This window comes from Branchiostoma belcheri, unplaced genomic scaffold (assembly GCF_001625305.1).
Source record: "Branchiostoma belcheri isolate BF01 breed outbred unplaced genomic scaffold, Haploidv18h27 scaffold415, whole genome shotgun sequence".
Taxonomy (NCBI): Eukaryota; Metazoa; Chordata; class Leptocardii; order Amphioxiformes; family Branchiostomatidae; genus Branchiostoma; species Branchiostoma belcheri.
In genome coordinates this window covers 34,747-60,315 of record NW_017804038.1, presented here as the reverse complement: position 1 = coordinate 60,315, position 25,569 = coordinate 34,747, and the positions used below count along the sequence as shown (strand labels likewise).

At 44.0% G+C, this 25,569-nt stretch overlaps 4 protein-coding genes and 1 pseudogene across 4 annotated transcripts in view; all 5 read right to left on the bottom strand.

Moving 5' to 3' along the window:
* The window catches only part of LOC109477957, a gene marked incomplete at its 3' end in the record, with an annotated part of 14,928 nt that extends 13,069 nt beyond the window's left edge, over positions 1–1,859 (bottom strand). The window contains 1 exon segment of the mRNA XM_019779413.1: positions 153–1,859. Coding sequence (XP_019634972.1) covers positions 153–1,842 — 1,690 coding nt within the window.
* A 1-nt stretch (position 1,860) lies between these two features.
* Positions 1,861–2,390, bottom strand: LOC109477955 (kelch-like protein 38; the record flags this gene model as incomplete). Its single annotated transcript, XM_019779412.1, has 1 exon — positions 1,861–2,390. A coding segment is annotated over exon 1 (516 nt), but the record flags the coding sequence as incomplete, so codon positions are not given.
* Positions 2,391–11,252: 8,862 nt separating this feature from the next.
* On the bottom strand, positions 11,253–13,271 carry LOC109477954 (kelch-like protein 24). Its single transcript, XM_019779411.1, has one exon. It carries the CDS (start codon positions 13,269–13,271, stop codon positions 11,253–11,255), a length of 2,019 nt encoding a protein of 672 aa, XP_019634970.1.
* Positions 13,272–14,794: 1,523 nt separating this feature from the next.
* Positions 14,795–17,465, bottom strand: LOC109477953 (annotated as a pseudogene).
* A 3,428-nt stretch (positions 17,466–20,893) lies between these two features.
* LOC109477952 (kelch-like protein 24) lies at positions 20,894–23,353 on the bottom strand. Its single transcript, XM_019779409.1, has 2 exons — positions 21,447–23,353; positions 20,894–21,336 (listed from the first exon to the last, which is right to left on the bottom strand). Exons 1-2 carry the CDS (start codon positions 23,351–23,353, stop codon positions 21,186–21,188), a joined length of 2,058 nt encoding a protein of 685 aa, XP_019634968.1. The 3' UTR covers positions 20,894–21,185.
* Between the last annotated feature and the right edge of the window lie 2,216 nt (positions 23,354–25,569).

Sequence of the window (25,569 nt, the reverse complement as noted above, 5' to 3'; positions counted from 1 at the left end):
ATCTCCTCCATCACCCTTCGCTAGGGTGTTCTCTTCGACATCGTAGATGTAAAGGTCTGCATACTGGGTATATCCAGTACGGATATTAAGCTTGTTATTGACGGCAGTCGTAAGAATATCCACGTCCTTATATATGGATAGGCTACCGGCACCAGTCTCGATGTCGGTGTACTTCCAATCTTTGGTTTTCACATCAAACGCATGGCAACACAGTTTTCCTTGACTCTTAGGCTTGCTTTGCTGGATATCTGCCCTTTTCTGTATGTCGTTGGAGCGGTCATCGACATCCGTGATCTCTGCCACGATGAATACAACCTTGTTCCCGCAGGCTGTTACCGCCAACTTTGATGAAGGGTGCAATGGCGGGCGCACATGTATGGAATGTATCCAAGTCCCCTTTTCAGGATCATAGCAACCCATGGTCACCGCACTAGAACTCGTTGCGTTGACCACGAAGAGTTTCCCGTCAACGACTACTGACTGATGCCCTGCACAGCCGCGAGGCATGTCAGGCAGCCTAAGCCAAGTGTCCGAAGGGAAATCGTACCGAAAGGCTTGCCTGGATGGAGCAAAATGAGGACCCTGGCCGAGTGGAGGATAGACCCGCCCACCTGTCACGTACAGGTGTCTTCCTGCACTTGCCACGCTCATGTCCCCTGAAACAGGATACGTTGGGAGGGTAGTGATGTCGTAGTATTGCTCACTGTCCGGGTCTAGGCAAATTATGCTTTCCATGGGCGTTGGCCACTGTGCATTATACATGATGGGGGGATCGCCTTTAAATGTGAATCCAGATCTCCTGTTTGCATTCCAACCGCCGACAATGATTGCCAGGTTGTCTGGTATTTCACGTCTAGGGCCAGTTGTATCTTCTACCTGTGTGGCAAGGAGGTGTTTCTCTCTGACTGCTGTGATTTTTGCCAGGCATTCTGTTGACGCCTGTATCACAGGGTGTGACTCCAGCCTCTGTAGCACACTGACCCTCACGCAAGACAAACGGATCTCTTGTATAATCTTTAGTATTGTTGTTTGATGGGTCTCAGGGGCATTGTCAAGCCATCTTATCACGGGATTGACAACGTCATCTTCGTTCGTAACTTTAAGATGTTCGTCTCCGAGTAGATCTGCAAGCTGTTGCGCGGAAAGGCTAAGGAACTCCTCTTCCTGTGTGACGTCTAAGAAGTTTGACACTGCCATGTCCCATGCTTTCGTCTTCAAGGCAGAAAGACCATAAAGGTCGGCCAGGCGCATGACGCCCAGACAGTTGGAAAGGCAGAGGTTGTCTTGGATGAACTCACGGCAGTACTGCACAATTTTGTCCAACTGTAGCATATGAGCCGTCTGCAGAATGTTCTGGACGTCGTCTTTACCGATGCGGATTTTCCCGGTGTACAGGAAGTCCAGGATCTTACAGAAGCTGGTGAAGTCAACCTCGTGCAGTTTTATGTCCCTTGAACTACTTTCAGCGAAGTCTGACGACAGCATGGTCTTGAAGTACGGCGTGGATGCCAACACAGCCCGGTGACAGGGGAACTCCCTACCCTCGACATCCACCACTATATCAAGCAATTCCCCGCTCTTCCGCTGGCTGACAAGTTCAGAAAGAAGCTCGCGTCCTTGGGCGCGGTTTTTGAAGCTACGGGATCCGTCTTCTGATTGTCTGTCCCTCCTTCTGAACCAGTTGGCGGATTCATGTTCATGGCCACGGTCGCGGTCATGGTAATTGTCAGGGTTATGGTCACTGTCAAAGTAAAAGTCGTCATCGTAATAGTCATTGTCAGAGTCACTGCGACCTCCAACGTACAACGTACAGTAATGTACAATCTTGTCCAACTGTAGCATGCGTGCTGCCTGCAGAATGTCCTGGGCGTCATCTTTACCGATGCGGATTTTCCCGGTATACAAAAAGTCCAGGATCTTACAGAAGCTGGTGGGGTCAACCTCGTGCAGCTTTATGGCCCTTGAACTACTTTCAGCGAAGTTTGAGGACAGCATGGTCTTGAAGTACGGCGTGGATGCTAACACAGCCCGGTGACAGGGGAACTCCCTACCCTCGACTTCCACCACTATATCAAGCAATTCCCTGCTCTTCCGCTGGCTGACAAGTTCAGAAAGAAGTTCGCGTCCTCGGGCGCGGTTTTCGAAACTACGGTATCCGTCTTCTGATTCTCTGTCCCTCCATCTGTACCAGTTGGCGGATTCATAGTCATGTTCATGGCCATTGTCATGATCACAGTCGCGGTTATGGTCGTTTTCAAAGTAACATTCCTCATCGTAATAGTCATCGTAATAGTCATCGTCATAGTCAAGGTCAGAGTCAGAGTCACCTCCAACGCACTGCCAGTGGCCAAATTCGTCGTGGTAGCCACGAGACATGGCAGATCGATGCGGGACTGTATTAGCAGGCCTGTAGAAAGACACAATAACACATTTGCAACTAAAAGTATGTAAAGTGTACATGCATTACATTAAGGTAGCAAATTATGAAGCCCGAGTTCCACGACCTCATACCTTTGTCAATTTATTTTGACCTTTGAAGGGCGTTCTATACAATGTAATTGTTTTCTTCACTATGGAAATAAGGTCCGCTTTTACATAAATCATATCAGTTGATTAGAATACACGAATGTCAAATTATCATATCTTCACAAAGAAGGCTGCTGTACCATTTTCTCATGTACATGAGGCGGACTTGTGATTTATGTCCAGTGATATTCACCATTACTATTAACTCACGCATATTTGATATGCATTGATTTTGCTCTCTGTTTTAGTTACACATGTTTTGTGTTTGAATGTCATATCATGAAACACAGCTGAATTATAGAATTTCATCATTTTGATGAGGAAAAATAGATCATGATTTGCATAATTAGCAATTGAAAAGATCATGATTTGCATAATTAGCAAATCATGATTTAAACCTACAAACGAATATTCGTGAGAATCTGCCAATCATTTCTTTATATGTCAAGCCCTAACCACATACTAAATTTCACGACAAGCCAGATGCATCCAAAACTTCTTGAGTTATCGTGCACATAAGCCACCTTCAAACACACATATGTGGGGCCCTGCATGAGGGTTGATCAAGAATTACCAAAATTGTCGGTGCCCATTACGAATCATTACATTCATATCGCTGATTATGTGTAACGTTAAAGCGAGGTAGCCATTATTTTCTCTGCCTGGGCCTCTGCAAGGAGAGTGGCGTGACACCGCTCCCGAGCTGCCTAAGGCATGTAAGGAGGTGTTCCAACAGCGCACTACGATGGATTCAGAGGGACTCTTTACAATTATCACACCGAACAAAATAAACCTCTCTTCGCTCTTCGCTTAATCCTAGATCTGAAGCTATACAATGCATCATACACTGAAACTTAACGACCTAGCGGCTGAACTTTTGCGTGATTTTTAGAAGCTTATTTGAACGTCACAAAACTATCCTACGTGAATTTTAAAATTAATGAACACGCCTAGATCTAGACTGACGTGGGATCGAGACCTTTTACTTCTGCATACAATCATGTCTAACCTGTTGGTTCACTTAGGTGAATTATGAACCTTTACATATTTGACATGGGAGGGGCACCATGTCAGCCTGGTAAACATCATAGCTTGCTTATTAAACTGAGTGTCAAGTGATTGTAAAGTTGAAAATTCTAATTTTCGTGCATTCGGAACAAGACTGTGGCGTTCTAGAGGGACCTAAGCGATCAGCAATGTTGAACCGTGATAAGTAAGGCCTTATTGTAGGTTTGTGTTGTTCACCTGAATACTGCACTGACTTTGATTGATCCATTATATGTACATGTAGTTACCCCTCCAATTGCTCCCACTTTGACACGTAACGTTATGTATATTTGTTGTTCCATCCAACCATAAACCACGGATCAAGATTTTAGTAACTCAGTTGAGCGTAAAGCGGAAACCCAGAAGCATTCGGCAAGCCTGTCACTAAAACTGTTCTAGTCGTTTCAGAGCTAGCAGCCATGATAGCATGATGGGTTTCTAGACATTTCATGTCAAGCACTGTGGGTGATACAGTGTAGCAACGTAGCTTGATAAATCTTCCTCTGAGATTTAAAATGTACATGTGTACAGTGAACATGTTCATTAGCCTGGGTGCCACCCCCTTTAGTATTCGCCCGCTCTATAATGTCGCTAGCTACCAGTTAAGCTAGCGGGCGAATACGACTGGGGATGGCACCCAGGCTACATGTTCTGTGAAGCACAAATCGGAGAGCAATCTCAGAGATATCTGAGCGTTGATCCGACACTTAGTCACTTATGTATGTAAATGATGAACTGTAACTCGTTCTTTCACTTAATCTTATTGTGAACCATACTACTGAATGATGTCAAAGTGTCAACTCTGACATGGGAGCGGCTATGAACAAACACAATCGCTTGCCTTTTTGTGAAGCATACAATGTCTATTTTTGTGCATTTGGGTCAATAACTATTCGGTACAGGGACCAATATCAGTCTAAAAGTCCATCATGATTTAACGTGGCTTATGAAGCCTGAAAATGATTCCAATGCTCAGTCTTACTCTCGGCAGAGAACAGCAGTGTTTGTTATTCAACGGTTCAAAACGTCTCAATGTAAGAATGCCGTCAGGTTACCTCGAACAAGAATCGACCGGAACCAGAAAACGTAGCCTCCAACAACACACTACGATAGATTCAGAGGGACTCTTTACAATTATCACACCGAACAAAATAAACCTCTCTACGCTATTCGCTAAATCCTAGATCTGAAGCTATACAATGCATCATGCACTGAAACTCAACGATCTAGCGGCTGAACTTTTGCGTGATTTTCAGAAGCTTATTTGAACGTGACAAAAATATCTTACCTGAATTTTTAAACTGATGAACAAGTGTTTAACCTGTTGGTTCCCTTATGTGAGTCACTATTGAACTATGAAGTTTCACATATTTGACATGGGAGGGGCAACATGTCAGCCTGGTAAACATCATACCTTGCTTCTGAAACTGAGTGTCACGTGATTGTACATCATAGCTTGCTTGAAACTGAGTATCACGTCGTAATATAGCCTGTGTATACAAAGCTCTCGGCCGGAGGTTAATGACCCCCACCGCAACCTAGGGCGGCGGCCGCCAGGAGCGCGATTTAGTCAGGCTAGTCGTAATAGTGCAGTTGAAATTCCAATTTTCGTGCGTTTAGAACAAAATGTGGCGTTCTAGAGAGACCTATACGATCAGCAATGTTGAACCGTGATAAGTACAGTCTAACTGTACATGTAGGTTTATGTCCAGTCGTTCACCTCGGAATAACATGAATAATGCACTGGTTGTGGTTGATAATCTGTCCACGTTCATTAACTGTACTTACGTCCACCAATTGCTCCCACTTTGACACGTAACGTTATGTGTATTATTTGTTTCCATCCAACCATAAACCACGGATCAAGATGTTAGTAACTCAGTTGAGCGTAAAGCGGAAACCCAGAAGCATTCGGCGAGTCTGTCACTAAAACTGTTCTAGTCGTTTCAGAGCTAGCAGCCATGATAGCATGATGGATTTCTACATGTAGACATTTCATGTCAAGCACTGTGGGTGATACAGTGTAGCAACGTAGACTAATAAACCTTCCTCTGAGATCTAGAATGTGTACAGTGAACATGTTCTTCAGCCTGGGTGCCACCCCCGTTTATAAAAGCTAGCGGGCGAATACTACTGGGGATGGCACCCAGGCTACATGTTCTGTGAAGCACAAATCGAAGAGCAATCTCAGAGATATCTCCGCGCTGATCCGCTACGGAATCACTTATGTATGTAAATGAACTGTAACTCGTTTTTCCACTTTAGCTTATCGTGAGCCATACTACTGAAATTTCAAAGTCCCAAAGCAACTCTGACATGGGAGTGGCTATAAAAAAACACAATAGTTTGCCATTATTGAGAAGCATACAGTGTCTATTTTTGTGCATTTGGGTCAATAACTATCGGGACCAATATCAGTCTAAAAGTCCATCATGATTTAACGTGGCTTATGAAGCCTGAAAATGATTCCAATGCTCAGTCCTACTCTCGGCAGAGAACAGCAGTGTTTGTTATTCAACGGTTCAAAACGTCTCAATGTAAGAATGCCGTCAGGTTACCTCGAACAAGAATCGACCGGGACCAAGAAACGTAGCCTCCAACAGCGCACTACGATAGATTCAGAGGGACTCTTTACAATTATCACACCGAACAAAATAAACCTCTCTACGCTCTTCGCTAAATCCTAGATTTGAAAAGCTATACAATGCATCATGCACTGAAACTTAACGACCTAGCGGCTGAACTTTTGCGTGATTTTTAGAAGCTTATTTGAACGTGAGAAAAATATCTTACCTGAATTTTTAAACCAACAAATTACCTTATCTGAATTTTTTTACAAATTACCTTATCTGACTTTTTATCTGAAAAAATATCTTACCTGAATTTTTAAACCAACAAATTCTTAAAAATTTGTTGGTCCACTTATGTGAGTCACTATTGAACTATGAACTTTCACATCTCTGACATGGGAGGGGCAACATAGTTTGGGCCTGGTGGACATCATAGCCTGCTTCTGAAACTGAGTGTCACGTGATTATACATCATAGCTTGCTTCTGAAACTGAGTGTCACGTGATTGTACATCATATCTTGCTTCTGAAACTGAGTGTCACGTGATTGTATATCATAGCTTGCTTCTGAAACTGAGTGTCACGTGATTGTACATCATAGCTTGCTTCTGAAACTGAGTGTCACGTGATTGTACATCATAGCTTGCTTCTGAAATGAGTGTCACGTGATTGTACATCATAGCTTGCTTCTGAAACTGAGTGTCACGTGATTGTACATCATAGCTTGCTTCTGAAACTGAGTGTCACGTGATTGTACATCATAGCTTGCTTCTGAAACTGAGTGTCACGTGATTCATCATAGCATGCTTCCGAAACTGAGTGACACGTGATAGTGCAGTTAAAAATTCCAATTTTCGTGCATTTAGAACAAAATGTGGCGTTCTAGAGAGACCTATACGAGCAATGTTGAACCGTGATAAGTACAGTCTAATTGTACATGTAGGTTTATGTCCAGTCGTTCACCTCGGAATAACATGAATAATGCACTGGTTGTGGTTGATAATCTGTCCACGTCCATTACATATACTTACGTCCACCAATTGCTCCCACTCTGACACGTAACGTTATGTGTATTTGTTTCCATCCAAACATAAACCACGGATCAAGATTTTAGTAACTCAGTTGAGCGTAAAGCGGAAACCCAGAAGCATTCGGCAAGCCTGTCATTAAAACTGTTCTAGTCGTTTCAAACAGAGCTAGCAGCCATGATAGCATGATGGGTTTCTAGACATTTCATGTCAAGCACTGAGAGTGATACAGTGTAGCAACGTAGACTAATAAACCTTCCTCTGAGATCTAGAATGTGTACAGTGAACATGTTCTTCAGCCTGGGTGCCACCCCCGTTTATAAAAGCTAGCGGGTGAATACTACTGAGGATGGCACCCAGGCTACATGTTCTGTGAAGCACAAATCGGAGAGCAATCTCAGAGATATCTCAGCGCTGATCCGCCACGGAATCACTTATGTATGTAAATGAACTGTAACTCGTTTTCCACTTTAACTTATTGTGAGCCATACTACTGAAATTTCAATGTCCCAAAGCAACTCTGACATAGGAGCGGCTATAAACAAACACAATCGCTTGCCATTTTGAGAAGCATACAGTGTCTATTGTTGTGCATTTGGGTCAATAACTATTCGGTACAGGGACCTATATCAGTCTAAAAGTCCATCATGATTTAACGTGGCTTATGAAGCCTGAAAATGATTCCAATGCTCAGTCTTACTCTCGGCAGAGAACAGCAGTGTTTGTTATTTATCGGTTCAAAACGTCTCAATGTAAGAATGCCGTCAGGTTACCGCGAACAAGAATCGACCGGAACCAGAAAACGTAGCCTCCAACAACACACTACGATAGATTCAGAGGGACTCTTTGCAATTATCACACCGAACAAAATAAACCTCTCTACGCTCTTCGCTAAATCCTAGATTTGAAAAGCTATACAATGCATCATGCACTGAAACTCAACGATCTAGCGGCTGAACTTTTGCGTGATTTTTAGAAGCTTATTTGAACGTGAGATATCTTACCTGAATTTTTAAACCAACAAATTACCTTATCTGAATTTTTTACAAATTACCTTATCTGAATTTTTATCTGAAAAATATCTTACCTGAATTTTTAAACCAACAAATTTTTCAAAATTTGTTGGTCCACTTATGTGAGTCACTATTGAACTATGAACTTTCACATCTCTGACATGGGAGGGGCAACATAGCTTGGGCCTGGTGGACATCATAGCTTGCTAATGAAACTGAGTGTCACGTGATTATACATCATAGCATGCTTATGAAACTGAGTGTCACGTGATTATACATCATATCTTGCTTCTAAAACTGAGTGTCACGTGATTGTACATCATAGCTTGCTTCTGAAACTGAGTGTCACGTGATTGTACATCATATCTTGCTTCTGAAACTGAGTGTCACGTGATTGTACATCATAGCTTGCTTCTGAAACTGAGTGTCACGTGATTGTACATCATAGCTTGCTTCTGAAACTGAGTGTCACGTGATTGTATATCATAGCTTGCTTATGAAACTGAGTGTCACGTGATCCATCATAGAATGCTTCCGAAACTGAGTGTCACGTGATAGTGCAGTTGAAAATTACAATTTTCGTGCATTTAGAACAAAATGTGGCGTTCTAGAGAGACCTATACGATCAGCAATGTTAAACCGTGATAAGTACAGTCTAACTGTACATGTAGGTTTATGTCCAGTCGTTCACCTCGGAATAACATAAATAATGCACTGGTTGTGATTGATAATCTGTCCACGTCCATTACATGTACTTACGTACGTACACCAATTGCTCCCACTTTGACACCTAACGTTATGTGTATTTGTTTCCATCCAAATATAAACCACTTTCTCAACAAGATTTCAGTAACTCAGTTGAGCGTAAAGCGTTGTAGTTGAGACCCAGAAGCATTTGGCCTGTTACTTAACTGTTCTGGTAGTTTCAAACAGAGTTGGCAGCCATGGGTGTTTAGACATTTCATGTCATGCTGCACTATGAGTGATGAAGTGTAGCTACGTAGCTTGATAAACCTTCCTCTGAGATTTAGAATGTGTAGAGTGAATATGTTCTTACCTGTGAAGCACAAATCGGAGAGCAATCTCAGAGATATCTCAGCACCGATCCGCAACGTAATCACTTATGTATGTAAATGCTCAGCCTACTTTCGTCAGAGAACAGCAGTGTTTGTTACTCGACGGTTCAAGACGTCTCAATGCACAGAATGCTGTCTCCAACCTGACATGTTTTGCATACCAGTTTCGGAGCGCGCGGGCTTATGGGTACTAGCTCTTTTATGCCGACATTTTTACCTCTTTCAAAAGTAATCCCAGTTTATGATAGCATATGTATTATGTTTTTGCTATTGTTCAGTTTATATGTCCTTCCAAGGTAACAAATTGCTTTTTAAAAAGAAAGAGCCGGTAGCACGTTGACCCCTTTATCATACCTGGGCCGTTCCGGCCCGTGTGATAATCACCCGTCCGTACGGCCCGGGGTTCTTTACGCGTACGGCCCGGGCTTCCAAATGTTCCATAGTGCGTTTCGCGTGCACCGAGTGAGCCGCTTTCGAAACTTGGAACACCGAATTCGGATGTTGGAATCGACGCCGTTACACTTTTTTGTTTTTGTTTGGATACACCAAATTTTGGCACATTTCGCATTGAAATGTCTGTTTTCTCGGGTAGGTATGACATGAATAAAATAGCACACGGTGTATTCCGCATCACCCTCAGTCCCAGCCCTCCCGCGGATCGGATCTCCCTCCGGCCTTCGGGCGATCCGACCCGCGGCCGGGCTGTAGTATTCTAAATGTATGCCGCAATTGAGATTGTTATGATAACGTTAATCATTACAAGGACTACAAATAGACGACTTGGCACATTTAAGTATAGAGTTGGTTTGCACAAGTCAACAATGAGACATTCATACATAGGAGATTATAAACTTAACCAAACTTGAATTGCTGCAGGTACATACACTGTGGATTTGATGCACAATTTTTATCATGTTGTCTAGTAAGTATTTTCCTACATTTGCAGCCCTTCGCGGCGTTTTATAACGGGGCTACTTGCACTATGTACTCGCTGCCCCGAAGAAAAGGGTACTAAAAACGGATGTCTCCCGGGCTATTCAGTCCTAGCCTGTGTTTACTCAATCTTTCACTGGCTGGGCTTAATGAAAACCCTCCCTGTCAGGCGGGCCGGCCGTTATTTCGTCAAGCTACTGCAAGCCGTACAAGTTCAGACTTTTTGCATTGGCACAAATTTGCAGTAGATCGTTCAACTTTGCACAATACAGAGCTCACAAACCGACAACAAGGACCCTTTATACCCTCTTCAATATACTTTGAGGGTACTAGTACCATTATATCATTTACGCCTTGATTATAGACAATATATACACACTGACGACATCAGCATTTCGTCTATTGATTTATTTTTCTGTTCATTGATCTTTGGCCAAATGATCGTTAGCAAAGAAAAATCCTGTTAGATCTCTAAACATCCGAAAATAAGCAATCATTTACAAAGAAGAATAGTGGTGGTTATCACAATGGTGTTTAATACAGTTCAGTTTAGAGGACTCCAAGCGGTCTAACTTAGGTTCTGGTTGTGTGAGCATACATACTTAATAAGGTACTTGCATTAATGAAAAAAACCAAGGATATTAAGATAGAATACAACTTATGTCTTTTATGATCAGTTACATGTTGGGAACAACATCTTATAGCAGATCCTGTTGACAATGTTAATCGCAATATACCAGCAGTAATCACGTGGCTTATATCATTCTTAGCATACATTAACCCCAAATGTTCATAGCTGTTTGTAAGCGCATTAAACATTAGAATAACCTTGCCAGCACAGTACCGTGATCTGGTGCTGTAGAGCTCATTTTTCTTGGCACAAAATAGTTCATGTTTATCTAATCTCCGAGCAGATCTTGGGGCGAAGGGTGGTCACATTATTATTAACCAGATTTTCTGGCAGTCTTTCATTCTTAATCTTGAAATTATGTTATTGAGTGTTTGGCTTCTGCCTGTCTCACACACTAAATGTGCAATGTGGGTCTGGGGCAAACTCGAGTCACTCGTAGTCACTCGAGCTCGTAGCTCCATTAAGCTCACTGTCTGACCCTTCTCGCTCGTCCTCTTTCTCCAGTGCTGCAAGGTCCCGAAAGTACCATCCGAGGCGGCTCTTCTTGGTTTCGAGGAAGCTGTGGCCGAATAAGGCAAAGGGAAGGCGCGTCGCTGCCATAAAGTCGTCGGCTCCGAAGTCATAGTTGCGAATGATATCCACGATGCCCTCCTGTCCAGTCATGTAGTGGTAACTGTGCTCAGTATGCGCTCGGAAGAATTTCTCTTTGACATCGCGTCTATCACCCTTATTCAGGTTCTCCCCTTCGGCATCGAAGACGTATACGTTAGCATACGGTGTACATCCGGTACGGATATAAAGCTTGTCATTGGCAGCAGTCGCGATAATTTCCACGCGCACCAAACCTCGGATATCGAACTGGATATCGGTGTACCGCCAATCTTTGGTTTTGACACCAAAGGCATGGACACACAGTTTTTCTGAGAGCCCATAGTCGCCCATAGTCGCCCCGAAAAGTAACGCAAAACCGAAATTTACTGTGATCGGACGGTCATCGCGATGTATCTCGATGAATACAATCTTGTCCCTGAAGGCTGTTACCGTCAATATCGATGACGTGCGCAATGGCGGGCGCACACGTATCTGTATCCAAGCCCCCTTTACAGGATCATAACAATCCATGGTCAACAAAGAGGTCGCCTCAGCATCACCGCCGACCACGAAGAGTTTCCCGTCAACGACAACAGATCGATGCCCTGCCCTGCCGCGAGGCATGTCGGGCAGCCTCAACCAAGTGTCCGAAGGGAAATCGTACCGAAAGGCTTGTCTGGATGGAGCAGAATGGGGACCCTGGCCGACTAGAGGATGAACCCGCCCACCTGTCACGTACAGTTGTCTCCCTGCACTTGCCACGCTCATGTAGCCGGAGACAGACGTTGGTAGGGTGGTGATGTGGTAGTACTGCTCAGAGTCTGGGTCTAAGCAAATTATCCTTTGTACAGATGTAGGCTCTGCAATGATGGGGTGCACGTTGTAAAGACGCGGTTTCTTGGCTGCAGAAATGATTGCCAGGTTGTCCGATATCCCGAGTCTAGGAACACCTGCATCTTCCCCTTCTACCTTAGCCGCTGTGATTTTTGCTAGGCATTCTGCAGACTCACGTATCACAGGGTGTGACTCCAGCTTCTGTAGCACGCTGATCCTCACGCACGATAAATTGATCTTTTGCAAAATCTTTAGGATTCCTGTCTTGCTGTTCTCAGGGACATGGTCGAGCCATCGTAACACAGACTGGACGACGTCATCTTCATTGGTGACTTTCAGACGCTCGTCTCCGAGTATATCTGCGAGCTCTTGAACCGAAAGGCTACGGAACTCCTCTTCTTGTGTGACATCTGGGAAGTTTGACACTGCCATGTCCCTTGCTTTCGTCTTCAAGACAGAAAGACCATACATGTCTGCCAGGCTCATGACGCCCAGACAATTAGACAAGCAGAGGTTGTCTTGGATAAACGTATGACAGTACTGCACAATCCTGTCAAATTGCAGCATATGAGCCGTCTTCAGAATGTCCTGGACGTCATCTTTACCGATGCAAATTTTCCCGGTATACAGGAAGTCCAGGATCTTGGAAAAGCTTATAGAATCAATCTCACGTAGCTGTATGACTCTTGAACTACTTTCAGAGAGGTTGGACGACAACATGGTCTTGAAGTACGGCGTGGATGCCAGTACTGCCCGGTGACAGGGAAACTCTCTACTCTCGACTTGTACCACCACATCAAGGAATGCCCCGGCCTCACGCTGACTGGCAAATTCAGCAAGGAGCTCACGTCCTTGGTAATAGTTTTTAAAGCGACGGGAACCATCTTCTTTCGATCTTCTGTCCCTCCTTCTGTTGACGTAGCAGATATCTGAGTCATACTCATAGGGGTATTCCCTGTCGGATTCATCATAGTCGTCGTAGCCGTAGGCATCAGAATCACGACGCACTCGGAACCGGAACATGGCTCACTTGGTGTTCTATAAAATCCGTTGGACGAAATTAAACGAGGGGTATAGTTTTAACATGGCCACCAAGAGAAATAATGCTACGACGCGGCGAGTCAGATTACAACATTAACATAGCTTATGAAGGTAGATCGCAAACCTGAAAATGATTCCAATGTTCAGTCCTACTCTCGTCAGAGAACAGCAGTGTTTGTTATTCGACTGTTCAAGGCGTCTCAATGCACAGAATGCTGTCAGGTTACCTCGAACAAGAATCGACCGAAACTACGAAACGTAGACTCCAACGTGACAACTTCCGCATACCAGTTTCGGAGCGCGCGGGCTTATGGGTACTGTTTTATACCGACATTTTTACCCGTCTTTCAAAAGCAAGCCCAGTTTATAGTAGCAGGTGCACTATGTTTTTGCTATTCTTCAGTTTATATGTCCTCCCAAGCAAAGAAATGATTCCAAACAGAAAGAGCCTGTAGTCCGTTGACCCTTGTATGCCGCAATTGAGCTTGCTATAATAACGTTAATCATTATAAGGACTACAAATAGAGGACTTGGCGCATTTAAATATATATAGAGCTGGTGTGCACAAGTCAACAAGGAGACACTCGTGATACACTTAACCCATGCAAACTTGAATTCCTGCAGGTTTATACACTGTGGATTTTATGCACAATGTTTATCACATTGTCTAATAAGTACATTTGCAGCCCTTAGCCCAGGTGCCACCCGTTTTGTAACGGGGCTACTTGCACTATATATGTACTAGCTACCCCGAAAAAAACGGGTACTAAAAACAGATGTCTGCCAGGCTATTCAGTCCTAGCCTATGTTTACTCAATCTTTCACTGGCTGGGCTTAATGAAAATCCCGTCAGATTTAGCTAAACATCCCAAAATAAGCTATGATTTACAAACAAGGTGGTAGTTATAATGGTGGTTACTGCTCAGCTCAGAGGACACCAAACGGTCAAACTTAGGTTCTGGTTGTAGCATACATACTTAATAAATTAAGGTACATGTAAAAATCTAGGATAAGATAAAATACAACTTATGTCTTTTATGATCAGTTACATGTTGGGAACAACATCTTAGATTAGATCCTGTTGACAATGTTTATCACAATATACCAGCCGAAATCATTTGGCCTTTACCATATTCTTAGCATAAATTCGAAAAGTTCACAGCTGTTTGTAAGCGCAGGAAACAGTAGAATAGCCTTGCCACAGTACGGTAATCTGGTGCAGTACATGTAGAGCTTACTTTTTTGGCACAAAATACTACTAGTTCATGTCCACCTTATCTCCGAGCAGATCGTGGGGTGAAAGGTGATCACATTCTCTGATCAACCAGATTTTCTGGCAGTCCTTCAGTCTTGAAATGATGTTATTTAACGTTATTAAGTGTTTGGCCTCTGCCTGTCTCACAGACTAAACGGGAATTTGGAGCCAACTCGAGTCATTCAGAACGGCGTAGCTCCAGTAGGCACACTGAGTGACCCCAGCTCTCGTTTGCCGAGCCGGGGTCACTCAGTGACACCTGTCAGTGACGTCTCTTTCAAATCCTGGCATCTTGTTTTTTTGCTCTTAAGTTAGATGTAGGGTCTCAAGAGGACGTCATCCATAAAATTTACTTGCGGCATAAACGGTTTATTCCATTTACTTGCATCCTCAAATTGTAGTTCAGTTTTACATACACTTGTATGGAAGCCTGCCATATACATTTAATCAAATGTGAAATACGTAGCCGAAGCAGTGGTAGCCATCAGCTGAATTAATTTCGATTCGATTCGAGGGCATCAATTGCCATCGGAGAGGGCCCGCCGCTTGCAATACTTAATACACGCTACATCGGAGAGGGCCCGTCCCTTGCAATGCTTAATACACGGTACATCGGAGAGGGCCCGTGATTGCCATCTTGGGGAGCAGTATGGGTCCTCTTGTCCCATCCTTCCCTAGGCATCAGCAGCAAACCAAACTGTTCTCGCCGATACACTCTGCTTTTGGGCTCTTTATGTCTCGTATAGGGCCCAAGTCTCAATAGGCCTTCAATAGACTCACCGTCTGATTTTACACGCTGAGCCTCGTCGTCTTTCGTCAGTGCTGCAAGGTCCCGGCAGTACCACCCGGCACGGCTCTTCTTGGTTTGGAGGAAGCTGTGGCCGAATAAGGCAAAGGGAAGGGGCGTCTGCCTGTGACGTAACCCATACCAAATGGTGTCCACGATGGCGAAGCCCGTGGTCTTCTTTCTAACGTTGCGGTAGCTGTGCTCACATTTCGCGCGAAGGACGTCCCCATCCCATACCCACCCATCTTCTCTATCACCCTTCGTTAGGGTGTTCTCTTCGGCGTTGAAGATATAAAGGTTGGAATGCTGGGTACTAGTATATTCAGTACGGATATAAAGCTTGTCAGTGACAGTAGTAGTGCGAATGTCCATGTCCTCCACCAAGGACTGACTTGACTTGACTTCATCCATCTGGATATCGGCGTAGCTCCAACCTTTGGTTTTCACATAAAACGCAAGAACACACAACTTTCCCTCAATCTCAAGTCCACCTTCTTCTTCGAACCACGAGAAGCAACCGTGTTTTACGTCCGTGATCTTTGCCTTTGACACGATAATGACAACCTTGTCTCCAGATGCTGTTACCATCCATTTTGATGAAGGGCGCAGTGATGGTCGCACGTTTATGTTCATCCAAGCCCCCTCTTCAGGATCATAGCAATCCATGGTCATCAAAGACGTCGCGTAGACCAGGAAGAGTTTACCGTCAACGACAACGGACTGATGCCCTGCCCAGCGGCGAGGCATGTCGGGCAGCCTCAGCCAAGTGTCCGAAGGGAACTCGTACCGGAAGGCTTGCCTGGAGAAAGATTTGGGACCCTGGCCGACCACGGGATGGACTCGCCCACCTGTCACATAAAGGTGTCTCCCTGCACTTGCCACGCTCATGTACTCAGAAGCAGGTGTTGGGAGGGTGGTGATGTGGTAGTATTGCTGACAGTCTGGTTCAAAGCAAATTATACTTTGCATGGGCGTTGGCTCTCTGCCGACTGCCTTCCAACCACCGACAATAATTGCCAGATCGTCCGATATCCCGTGTCTAGGAACACTTGCATCTTCTCCTTTTACCTGTGTACCGAGAAGATGTTTCTCCTTAGCTGCTGTGATCTTTGCCAGGCATTCTGCGGACTCTTGTATCAAAGGGTGTGACTCCAGTTTCTGTAGCACGCTGACTCTCACACAAGACAGATGGATCTCTTGTAAAATCATGAGGATTTCGGACTTACGGTGCTCAGCATGGTCGAGCCATTTTAGAACAGAACTGACAGCGTCATCTTCGACTTTGTTCTTAAAAAGAAAATCCGAAAAAAGATGCTCGCCTCTGAGTAGATCTGCCAGCTCTTGTGCCGAAAGGCCAAGGAACTCCTCATCTTGTGTAACGTATTGGGAGTTTGACGCTGCCATGTTCCTTGCTTTCTTCCTCAAGGCAGAAACCCATACAGGTTGGCAAGGCGCATGATGCCCAGACAGTTGGACCGACAGAGGTTGTCCTCGATGAACTCACGACAGTGCTCCACAATTTTGTCCAACAGTAGCATGTGAGCCGTCTGCAGAATGTCCTGGACGTCGTCTTTACCGATGCGGATTTTCCCAGTATACAGGAAGTCCAGGATCTTGGAGAAGGTGTTGGGGTCTATCTCACGCAGTTGTATGACTCTTGAACTACTTTCTAGAGAAGTTGGACGACAACATGGTCTCGAAGTACGGCGTGGATGTCAACACAGCCCGGTGACAGCCTTTCTCTGGTTGTCAAGTTTAGCAAGATGGGTACGCTCGACCCATGGAGGTAGTTGGCATAGAGACGGGAGCCGTCTTCAGATTCCATGTATGATGGGGGTGGTGGGGGTATACGTACTGGCGGCGGCGGCGGTGTACTGTCATCAGATTCCATGTAGCACCTTCTGCGGTATCGTATTAGTGGGGGTGGTGGGCGTATACGTACTGGCGGCGGCGGCGGCGTACTGTCATCAGATTCCATATAGCACCTTCTGCGGAATGGTGGGGGTACTGGCGGCCTTGTACTTTCGTAGCACGGGTTATCAGGTGCAGAATCAGTCAAGGTCATACATGTAGTACTTATCTGGTCCAATTCATCATAGTCGTCTGATTCTCTGTCTCTCCTTCTGCGGGCCATTGTAGGGGTTACCACCCTTGTACTGTCGTGGTACGGGTTATCAGGTGCAGAATCAGTCAAACCCGGACGAATTCATCATTAAATTTATAGTCGTTGTCGTCACTCGAGGTATCAGAATCATAGCTCCAGAGCATGCCGGCGTTTCCTTGGTATTCTAGTATGAAATCTGCTGGACAGAAATAAACGCAGGGAAGTTTTAACATGGCTACAGGGAGACACAATCTTGCGACGCAAGTCAGTACGTATACATGTACAATATATGATATGAATCTTTATTGCATGTTCTTGCCCAGAAGGGCTAAATTTAAATGCACAAGAGGATATGCAGTATGCAAAACATGAGTGTTGCATACTGGAACGCTATAATCTAATGCTAAGCGCTAGGGATCTATACATTACAACAATACTATATACTACTGAGTACCTATCATCTATTGTTAGTTGCCCATTCTTTTCTCTTTTTGAAACACCTGGAAACATAATTACATGTCAAAGTCCACTATCAAACCTTATGAAGCTAGCTGGCCCACCCGAACCTGCAAGTAAGTCCGATGTTCAGCCCTGTTTTCCACTGAGAACAGCTGGGTTTGGTAACGTTTGACAATTCTTCACTCCATACACGTCTAAATGCATGGAATGCTATCAAGATACTTAAAGCTCGGATAAGAACCGACCGAGCGCGAGAGGAGGAAATGTTCCCTTTAATAATATAACGTGAAAACTTCCGCATGACAGTTTCGGAACGCGCGGGCTTATGGGTACTCTTTTATGCCGACAATTTTTTTTTTACTTCTTTCAAAAGCAAGCCCAGTTTCTGATAGCATGTGTACTATGTTTTTGTTATTTTTCAGTTAATGTGTCCTCCCAAGGACAAAGTGATTCCAAAGAGAAAGAACCTGTAGTACGTAGACCCTTGTATGTAGATTGTTATGATAACGTTAATCATTAGAAGGACTACAATTTAGAGGGACTCTTTACAATTATCGCACCGAACAAAATAAACCTCTCTACGCTATTCGCTAAATCCTAGATCTGAAACAAATCATTATGCACTGAAACTTAGCATCAGAACTGTTGCTTCAAAACTGGTGATTTTTAGAAGCTTGTTTGAACGTGACAAAAATATCTTATCAAACTAATGAACACGTCTGACGTGGGATCGAGACCTATTACTTCTGCATACAATCATGTCTAACCTGTTGGTTCACTTATGTGAACTATGAACTTTCACATCTCTGACGTGGGAGGGGCACCATTTCAGCCTGGTAAACATCATAGCTTGCTTATGAAACTGAGTGTGTCACGTGATTGTGCGATAGCAAATTCCAATTTTCGTGCATTTAGAACAAAAATGTGGCGTTCTAGAGAGACCTAAGCGACCAGCTATGTTAAACCGTGATAGAGTACTCTAAGTACGGTCTAATAATTGTAGGTTTATGTCGTTCACCTGAATAACATTAATAATGTACTGGTTGTGATTGATAATATGGTCACGTCCATTACATGTACTTACGCAAGCCAATTGCTCCCAGTTTGACACCTAACGTTATGTGTATTTGTTTCCATCCAACTATAAACCACTTTCTGAACAATAGTTTAGTAACCCAGTTGAGCGTAAAGCGTTGTAGTTGAGACCCAGAAGCATTCGGCCAGAGAAAGTCTGTCAAACTGTTCTGGTCGTTTCAAACAGAGTTAGCAGCCATTAGTTTTTAGACATTTCATGCCATGCACTATGAGTGATAAAGTGTAGCTACGTAGCTTGATAAACCTTCCCATGAGATTTAGAATGTGTACAGTGAACATGTTCTCACCTGTGAAGCACAAATCGGAGAGCAATCTCAGAGATATCTCAGCGCTGATCCGCCACGAAATCACTTACGTATGTAAATGAACTGTAACTCGTTTTTCCACTTAAGGTAGCAGAACACAGTTTTCGCCCTATGGGGATTCCTATAGTTAAGCACCTCGAGGTGACTCACTTCGACGCGGTAAAAATTATAGTAGGGTGCACTATTGAATCACGGCCAACTAATATGTTGAAATATACGGTATATTCTACAAAATAACTGAAAACCAAAAAAAGTTATCGTTTTTTAACATAATGACGACCACTTTGATTTGGCCCTCTATCGGGGTCAACGGAACTGCAGCCGGCTCACCCTGGAACGTGGTTGCGTAATGCCGCGCATTTATACACGAACAGGGAAATCTTCACAATCCAACTCATACTGTGTACAAGCCGATACCTTTCCTTACCACACAGTGCAGTTCATTCATGGCTACCTCTCACATAAGTCGCTTTAGACAGGATGCGAGAGGTTTGTCTGCACTACTTTCTATACCCGCGTCTATACTCCGGGGGTCGCGGATAATTACTGTGTTCTGCGACCTTAAGCTTATTGTGAGCCATGCGACTACTGAAATGTCAAAGTGTCAACTCTGACATGGGAGCGGCTAAGAACAAACACAATCGCCTGCCTTTTTGTGAAGCATACAGTTTAGTGTGATTTTCGATGATGCAAATTTCTATTTTTGTGCATTTGACAAATTTTGAGTAAAAAACTATTCAATAGAGGGACAAACATCCAATGTAGTTCTAGTTTCCTGAAAACACCATTATCGTAATTAGTTAATTAAGGATATGAATGCTGGGGTCATAACGTAATAATGTATTTCTAAACAATTGCAAAACCTAAAGTTGCCTATTCCTGGCGCCATGGAGGCACAAAGCTACATCACTCACAATTTAACAATGGTATCTTTAAAGAAAAAGGACCAAGAGACATTGCTTTAACCAAGGACATTATATAGATAGTCCTTGCTTTAACATTGCAAGTTTCGGGCGCCAGTTTCGGTGCTGAATTATGGGTACTCCTTTAAGCAGACATTTTTACCCCCGGGAAGAAGATATCATTCCGCAAGAAGGTATGATTACATTCGGGAAGGAAATACTAGTATCCTTCCGCAGGAAACTATTGATTTTTATCGTGGTTATGTGTTCATCACTTTGATTTTAGGTGTGTAATTTGTTATTATTAGTGTTGGTATTTTTTTAGGTATTGAAATAAAATAATTTGACACTCCCTTGCTGGATGTGGTGTGATATCATCTATCAACACCTGTTGTAGGCTATACCTTCAGGAGGATAATACAGCAGAAAACACTATCCCATTCAGTGTTCATTCGCATTTATTTAATCATACTGTTCAACTGTACATAGTGATGCACATTCCTAGATTTTATATATTAGCTAAGAACCCACTTCAATATATCCCCATTCTTGTTTTGAAGGTGCTGCCAATTTTCCCTTCACGCATAGATTCCAGACAATATATACATGTACAGTCTGACAGCATCGATCAGCATTCGATTTATTTCTCTCTTGATCTTTGAAAAATTGTTTACTAGCATTAAAAAAAACTCCTGATAGGTCTCCAAACATCCGAGAATAACCCATGATTTACAAACAAGTTAACAGACACCAATACCATAAGGGTACACAGTTCAGAGGACACCAAGCGGCCCAATTTACGTTCATGCTTTGTGAACATACTTCATACGGTACTTTAATTAATGGAGAAGTCTAGGATGAAGATAACATAAATTCTGTTACAATTTGGATAAAAACATCCAGGAACTATTTATTATTGGTTTCTGCCCTTTTCCCGCAGAAAACGTGCATTTTGTGGGCTTGGAGTTGAGTCACTCAGAGGTCGTAACTCATAAATAGTCGGCGTCTGGTCCGGAGTCTGATGACGCTGGTTCGTCGTTTTTCTCCAGTGCTGCAAGGTCCCGGCAGTACCACCCGACGCGGCTCTTCTTGGTTTGGAGGAAGCTGTGGCCGAATAAGGCAAATGGAAAGGGCGTCTGCCTTTTGGGGATGTATTTAAGCTGCTGCCTGAACAGGTCTCCAGCAGTCATCTGCCATGTGGAAATGTGGTCTCCAAACCAAACGCCTGCCTTGTGGGGTCGGCTCCAAACGCCTGCCTTGTGGAGATGTGGCGATCCCCAAACTTGTAGTGGTGAATGGTATCAACTAAGCCCTCCTGTCTCGCGTAGCGGTGGCTGTGCTCGCATTGCGCGCGAAGAACGTTCTCTTCCCAATCTCCTTCACCACCCTTCGTTAGGCAGTTCTCTTCGGCATCGTAGATGTAAAGGTCGGAACGCTGGGTATATCCAGTACGGATATAAAGCCTGTTATTGACTGTAGTAGTCAGTATGTACAAGTCCACCAGGTTTAGTGGTCCCAGACGTAGGCGTGGGGTATCGGCGTACCGCCAACATTTGGTTTTCACATCAATCGCATGGACGCATAGTTTTTCTAGACCCACCACTCCCTGGCTAGGCGCATGGAGTATCGACGAAATAGAATGCTCTCCGACAATAGGGAGGGTATAAACATTCGTGATCTCTGGCACTATGAATACAAGCATGTCTCGGAAGGCTATTACCTTCAAGTAAGATGACGTGCGCAATGAATGTCGCCCACGTATCTTTATCCAAGCTCCCTCTTCAGGATCATAGCAATCCAGGGTCACCAAAGACGTCACCTCAGCGTCACCGCCGGCCACGAAGAGTTTCCCGTCAACGACAGCCGACTGATGCCTTGCCCTGACGCTAGGCATGTCGGGCAGCCTCAGCCAAGTGTCCGAAGGGAATTCGTACCGAAAGGCTTGTCTGGATGGAGCAGAATGGGGACCCTGGCCGACTCGAGGATGGACCCGCCCACCTGTCACATACAGGTGTCTCCCTGCACTTGTCACGCTCATGTTGCCGGAGACAGGCGTGGGGAGGGTAGTGATGTGGTAGAATTTTTCACTGTCTGGATCACAGCAAATTATGCTTTGCAGGGGCGTCATGGGGTTCACTTCTTGACGAGCAAATTTCTTCGCTTCCTTCCATCCACCGACAACAATTGCCAGGTTGTCCGATATCCCGCGTCTAGGACTACCATTAGCCTCGTCTCCCTTTGCATCGGTAGGTGGTCGTAGTGTACCGAGGAGGTGTTTCTCCCTGGCTGCTGTGACCTTTGTCAGATATTCTACGGACTCTTGTATCACAGGATGTGACTCAAGCTTCTCTAGGACGCTGACCCTCACGCACGACAGACGGACTTCTTGTAAAATCTTGAGGATTCCGGTCTTACGGTCCTCAGGGGCATAGTCGAGCCACTTGATTACAGAATGGACGACGGTATCCTCTTCATTGGCTTTCAGATGCTGATCTCCGACTAGATCGGCAAGTTCTTGCACCGAAAGGTTGACGAACTCGTCTTCCTGTGTGACATCTGAGAAATTTGACACTGCCATGTCCCAAGAGCTCTTCTTCAAGGCAGAAACCCCATACATGTCGGCCAGGCGCATGACGCCCAGACAGTTGTATGGGCAAAGGTTGTCTTCGATGAACCCACAGCAGCACTGCACAATCTTGTCAAACTGTAGCATATGCGCCGCCTGCAGAATGTTCTGAACATTGTCTTTGTGGATGCAGATTTCCCCGGTGTACAGGAAGTCCAGGATTTTGGAGAAGCTTGTGGAGTCTATCCCGCACAGCTGTATGACCTCTGAATCCCTCTCGGAGAGGTTCATGGAGGACAGCATTGTCTTGAAATACCGCGTGGATGCCAACACAGCCCGGTGACAGGGGAACTCTCTACCCTCGACTTGTACCACAACATCAAGGAATTCCCCAGTCTTCCGCTGGGTGGCAAGTGCAGCAAGGAGCTCACGTCCATGGTCGTAGTTTTGTAAGAATCTGTTGACGGGGTTATAGATGTAACCGTAATTGTTGGACGTGCCATTGTTGTCATAGCCATATAGATGGCCACAACCACGGCCAATCGTAGGAACTCGAATATCCGCTGGAAAACGTGTAGGGAACCGGAACATGGTGGCTGTTCACTTGTTATTCTCCAAAATCTGCTGGACAAAAATAATATAGGGACGGTGTTAACATGGCTATCCGGGGAGAAACGTACGACGTAAGTAAAAGCCCGTATGGGGCATACGTGTACCATATACCATAGACGCCCGTGCACGTGTATACACTACCAGGTGCATGAATGTGAAAATTATGTGAATTTCGTGCAAAATTTTAATGAAATGTGAAAAAATGTGATGTAATGTGAATCCCATTAGAAATATGTGAAACCCAAAATGTGATTTTTTTTCAAAATGTGAATCGTCAAATGTTATTTTATGTGAAACAATGTAACTGTTTGAAAAATGTGAATCGATTATGTGAAATCACACAACCCGAAAAGATGGCAAGAAAAAATGTGAATTCAAAATGTGAGAAGATGTGAAGAAATGTGAAGCGGTTTTACCCCGCAAACTGAAAGGAGTCAAATGTGAAATTATGTGAAGTTCAAATCACATTTTTTCACATAAGAGGTCAGAATGTTATTTTATGTGAAAATGCTTCACATAATTTCACATTTGCCTATGTCCTAGATGATTATGTGATTTTATGTGAAAATTTTTGTAACAGGTAACAAACTTATTTACGACCGTTTCTAGGTTTCCGAGATTCCTCCTCAAATAGGTGTTAAAATGCAAACACATCGGGGTGAGACAAACTTGTGGGGCTTCTCGCGCCTCCGCTTTAGGGTCTTCGCCTCAGGGGTGAGGTTCCAACTTCACGTTGAGGTGCCAATTACACCCGATTTGCATAATGAGCGATGGCTTCTGACATTTGTTCTTGGTCAGGGAACTATGGTGAAGATAGTATAAATAAGTGCGGAAAAGCGTAACCAAAGAGTTTTAACTAAGAACAATTAAACAAGGGGTTTTGACGATAACCTGCGCCCAGAACGCAAACCAATTAGAGCGCCGACAGGGATTTCCAGCTTTTATGCGTCTCTCGCGTCAAAGCTAACATGGCTTGTGTCTAAGCCCATTCGATTACACTGTGAAAAGAGGGCTGTTACACTGCAGACGTTTTGAGTGCGTGTGCTAGGAAACGTTCTGTCAAGTGAAGGGCGGTATTGTATTTGGACTTTATTTTCAAACACTATAGTACGCCTGTAGCCTATTTTTATCCTCTTAGAATCCTGTATGTCCTTGAATGTTACAAAAATGATTTTCTGCTACCAACTGTACATTTTTCACATATTTTCACATACCCGAAGTTCACTACGGTCCGTGTCTATATGCACGGTGCTGTATGTACTGAGTTCCTGTACATTTAGAACTCATAGAATATGTTTATCTCGAGACAGATAAAACCATTTTCAAACCGATATACACCATAATACTGGGTAACTGTGGACTATTTTAATTTTCCTTTCCATTAAACGATTCTTTCGTTATCAGCCTGGAACCCATAACTTCTCAGTCAACAACCTACCCGAAGTTTACTACGGTCTGTGTCTATATGCACGGGGCGTATGTACGGCGCTGTATGTACTGAGTTCCTGTACATTTAGAAGTCATAGAATATGTTTAACTCGAGACAGATAAACCATTTTTCAAACGGAGAAAGGCCATAATACTGGGTAACTGTGGACTATTTTAGTTTTCCTTTAGATTAAACGATTCTTTCGTTATCAGCCTGGAACCCATAACTTCTCAGTCAACAACCTACCCGGAGTTTACTACGGTCTGTGTCTATATGCACGGGGCTATGTATACGGCGCTGTATGTACTGAGTTCCTGAACATTTAGAAGTCATAGAATATGTTCAACTCGAGACAGATAAAACATTTTTCAAACGGAGAAAGCCTACCCGAAGTTTACTACGGTCTGTGTCTATATGCACGGGGCGTATGTACGGCGCTGTATGTACTGAGTTCCTGAACATTTAGAAGTCATAGAATATGTTCAACTCGAGACAGATAAAACATTTTTCAAACGGAGAAAGACCATGATACTGGGTAACTGTGGACTATTTTAGTTTTCCTTTAGATTAAACGATTCTTTCGTTATCAGCCTGGAACCAATAACTTCTCAGTCAACAACCTACCCGAAGTTTACTACGGTCTGTGTCTATATGCACGGGGCGTATGTACGGCGCTGTATGTACTGACTTCCTGAACATTTAGAAGTCATAGAATATGTTCAACTCGAGACAGATAAAAACATTTTTCAAACGGAGAAAGGCCATA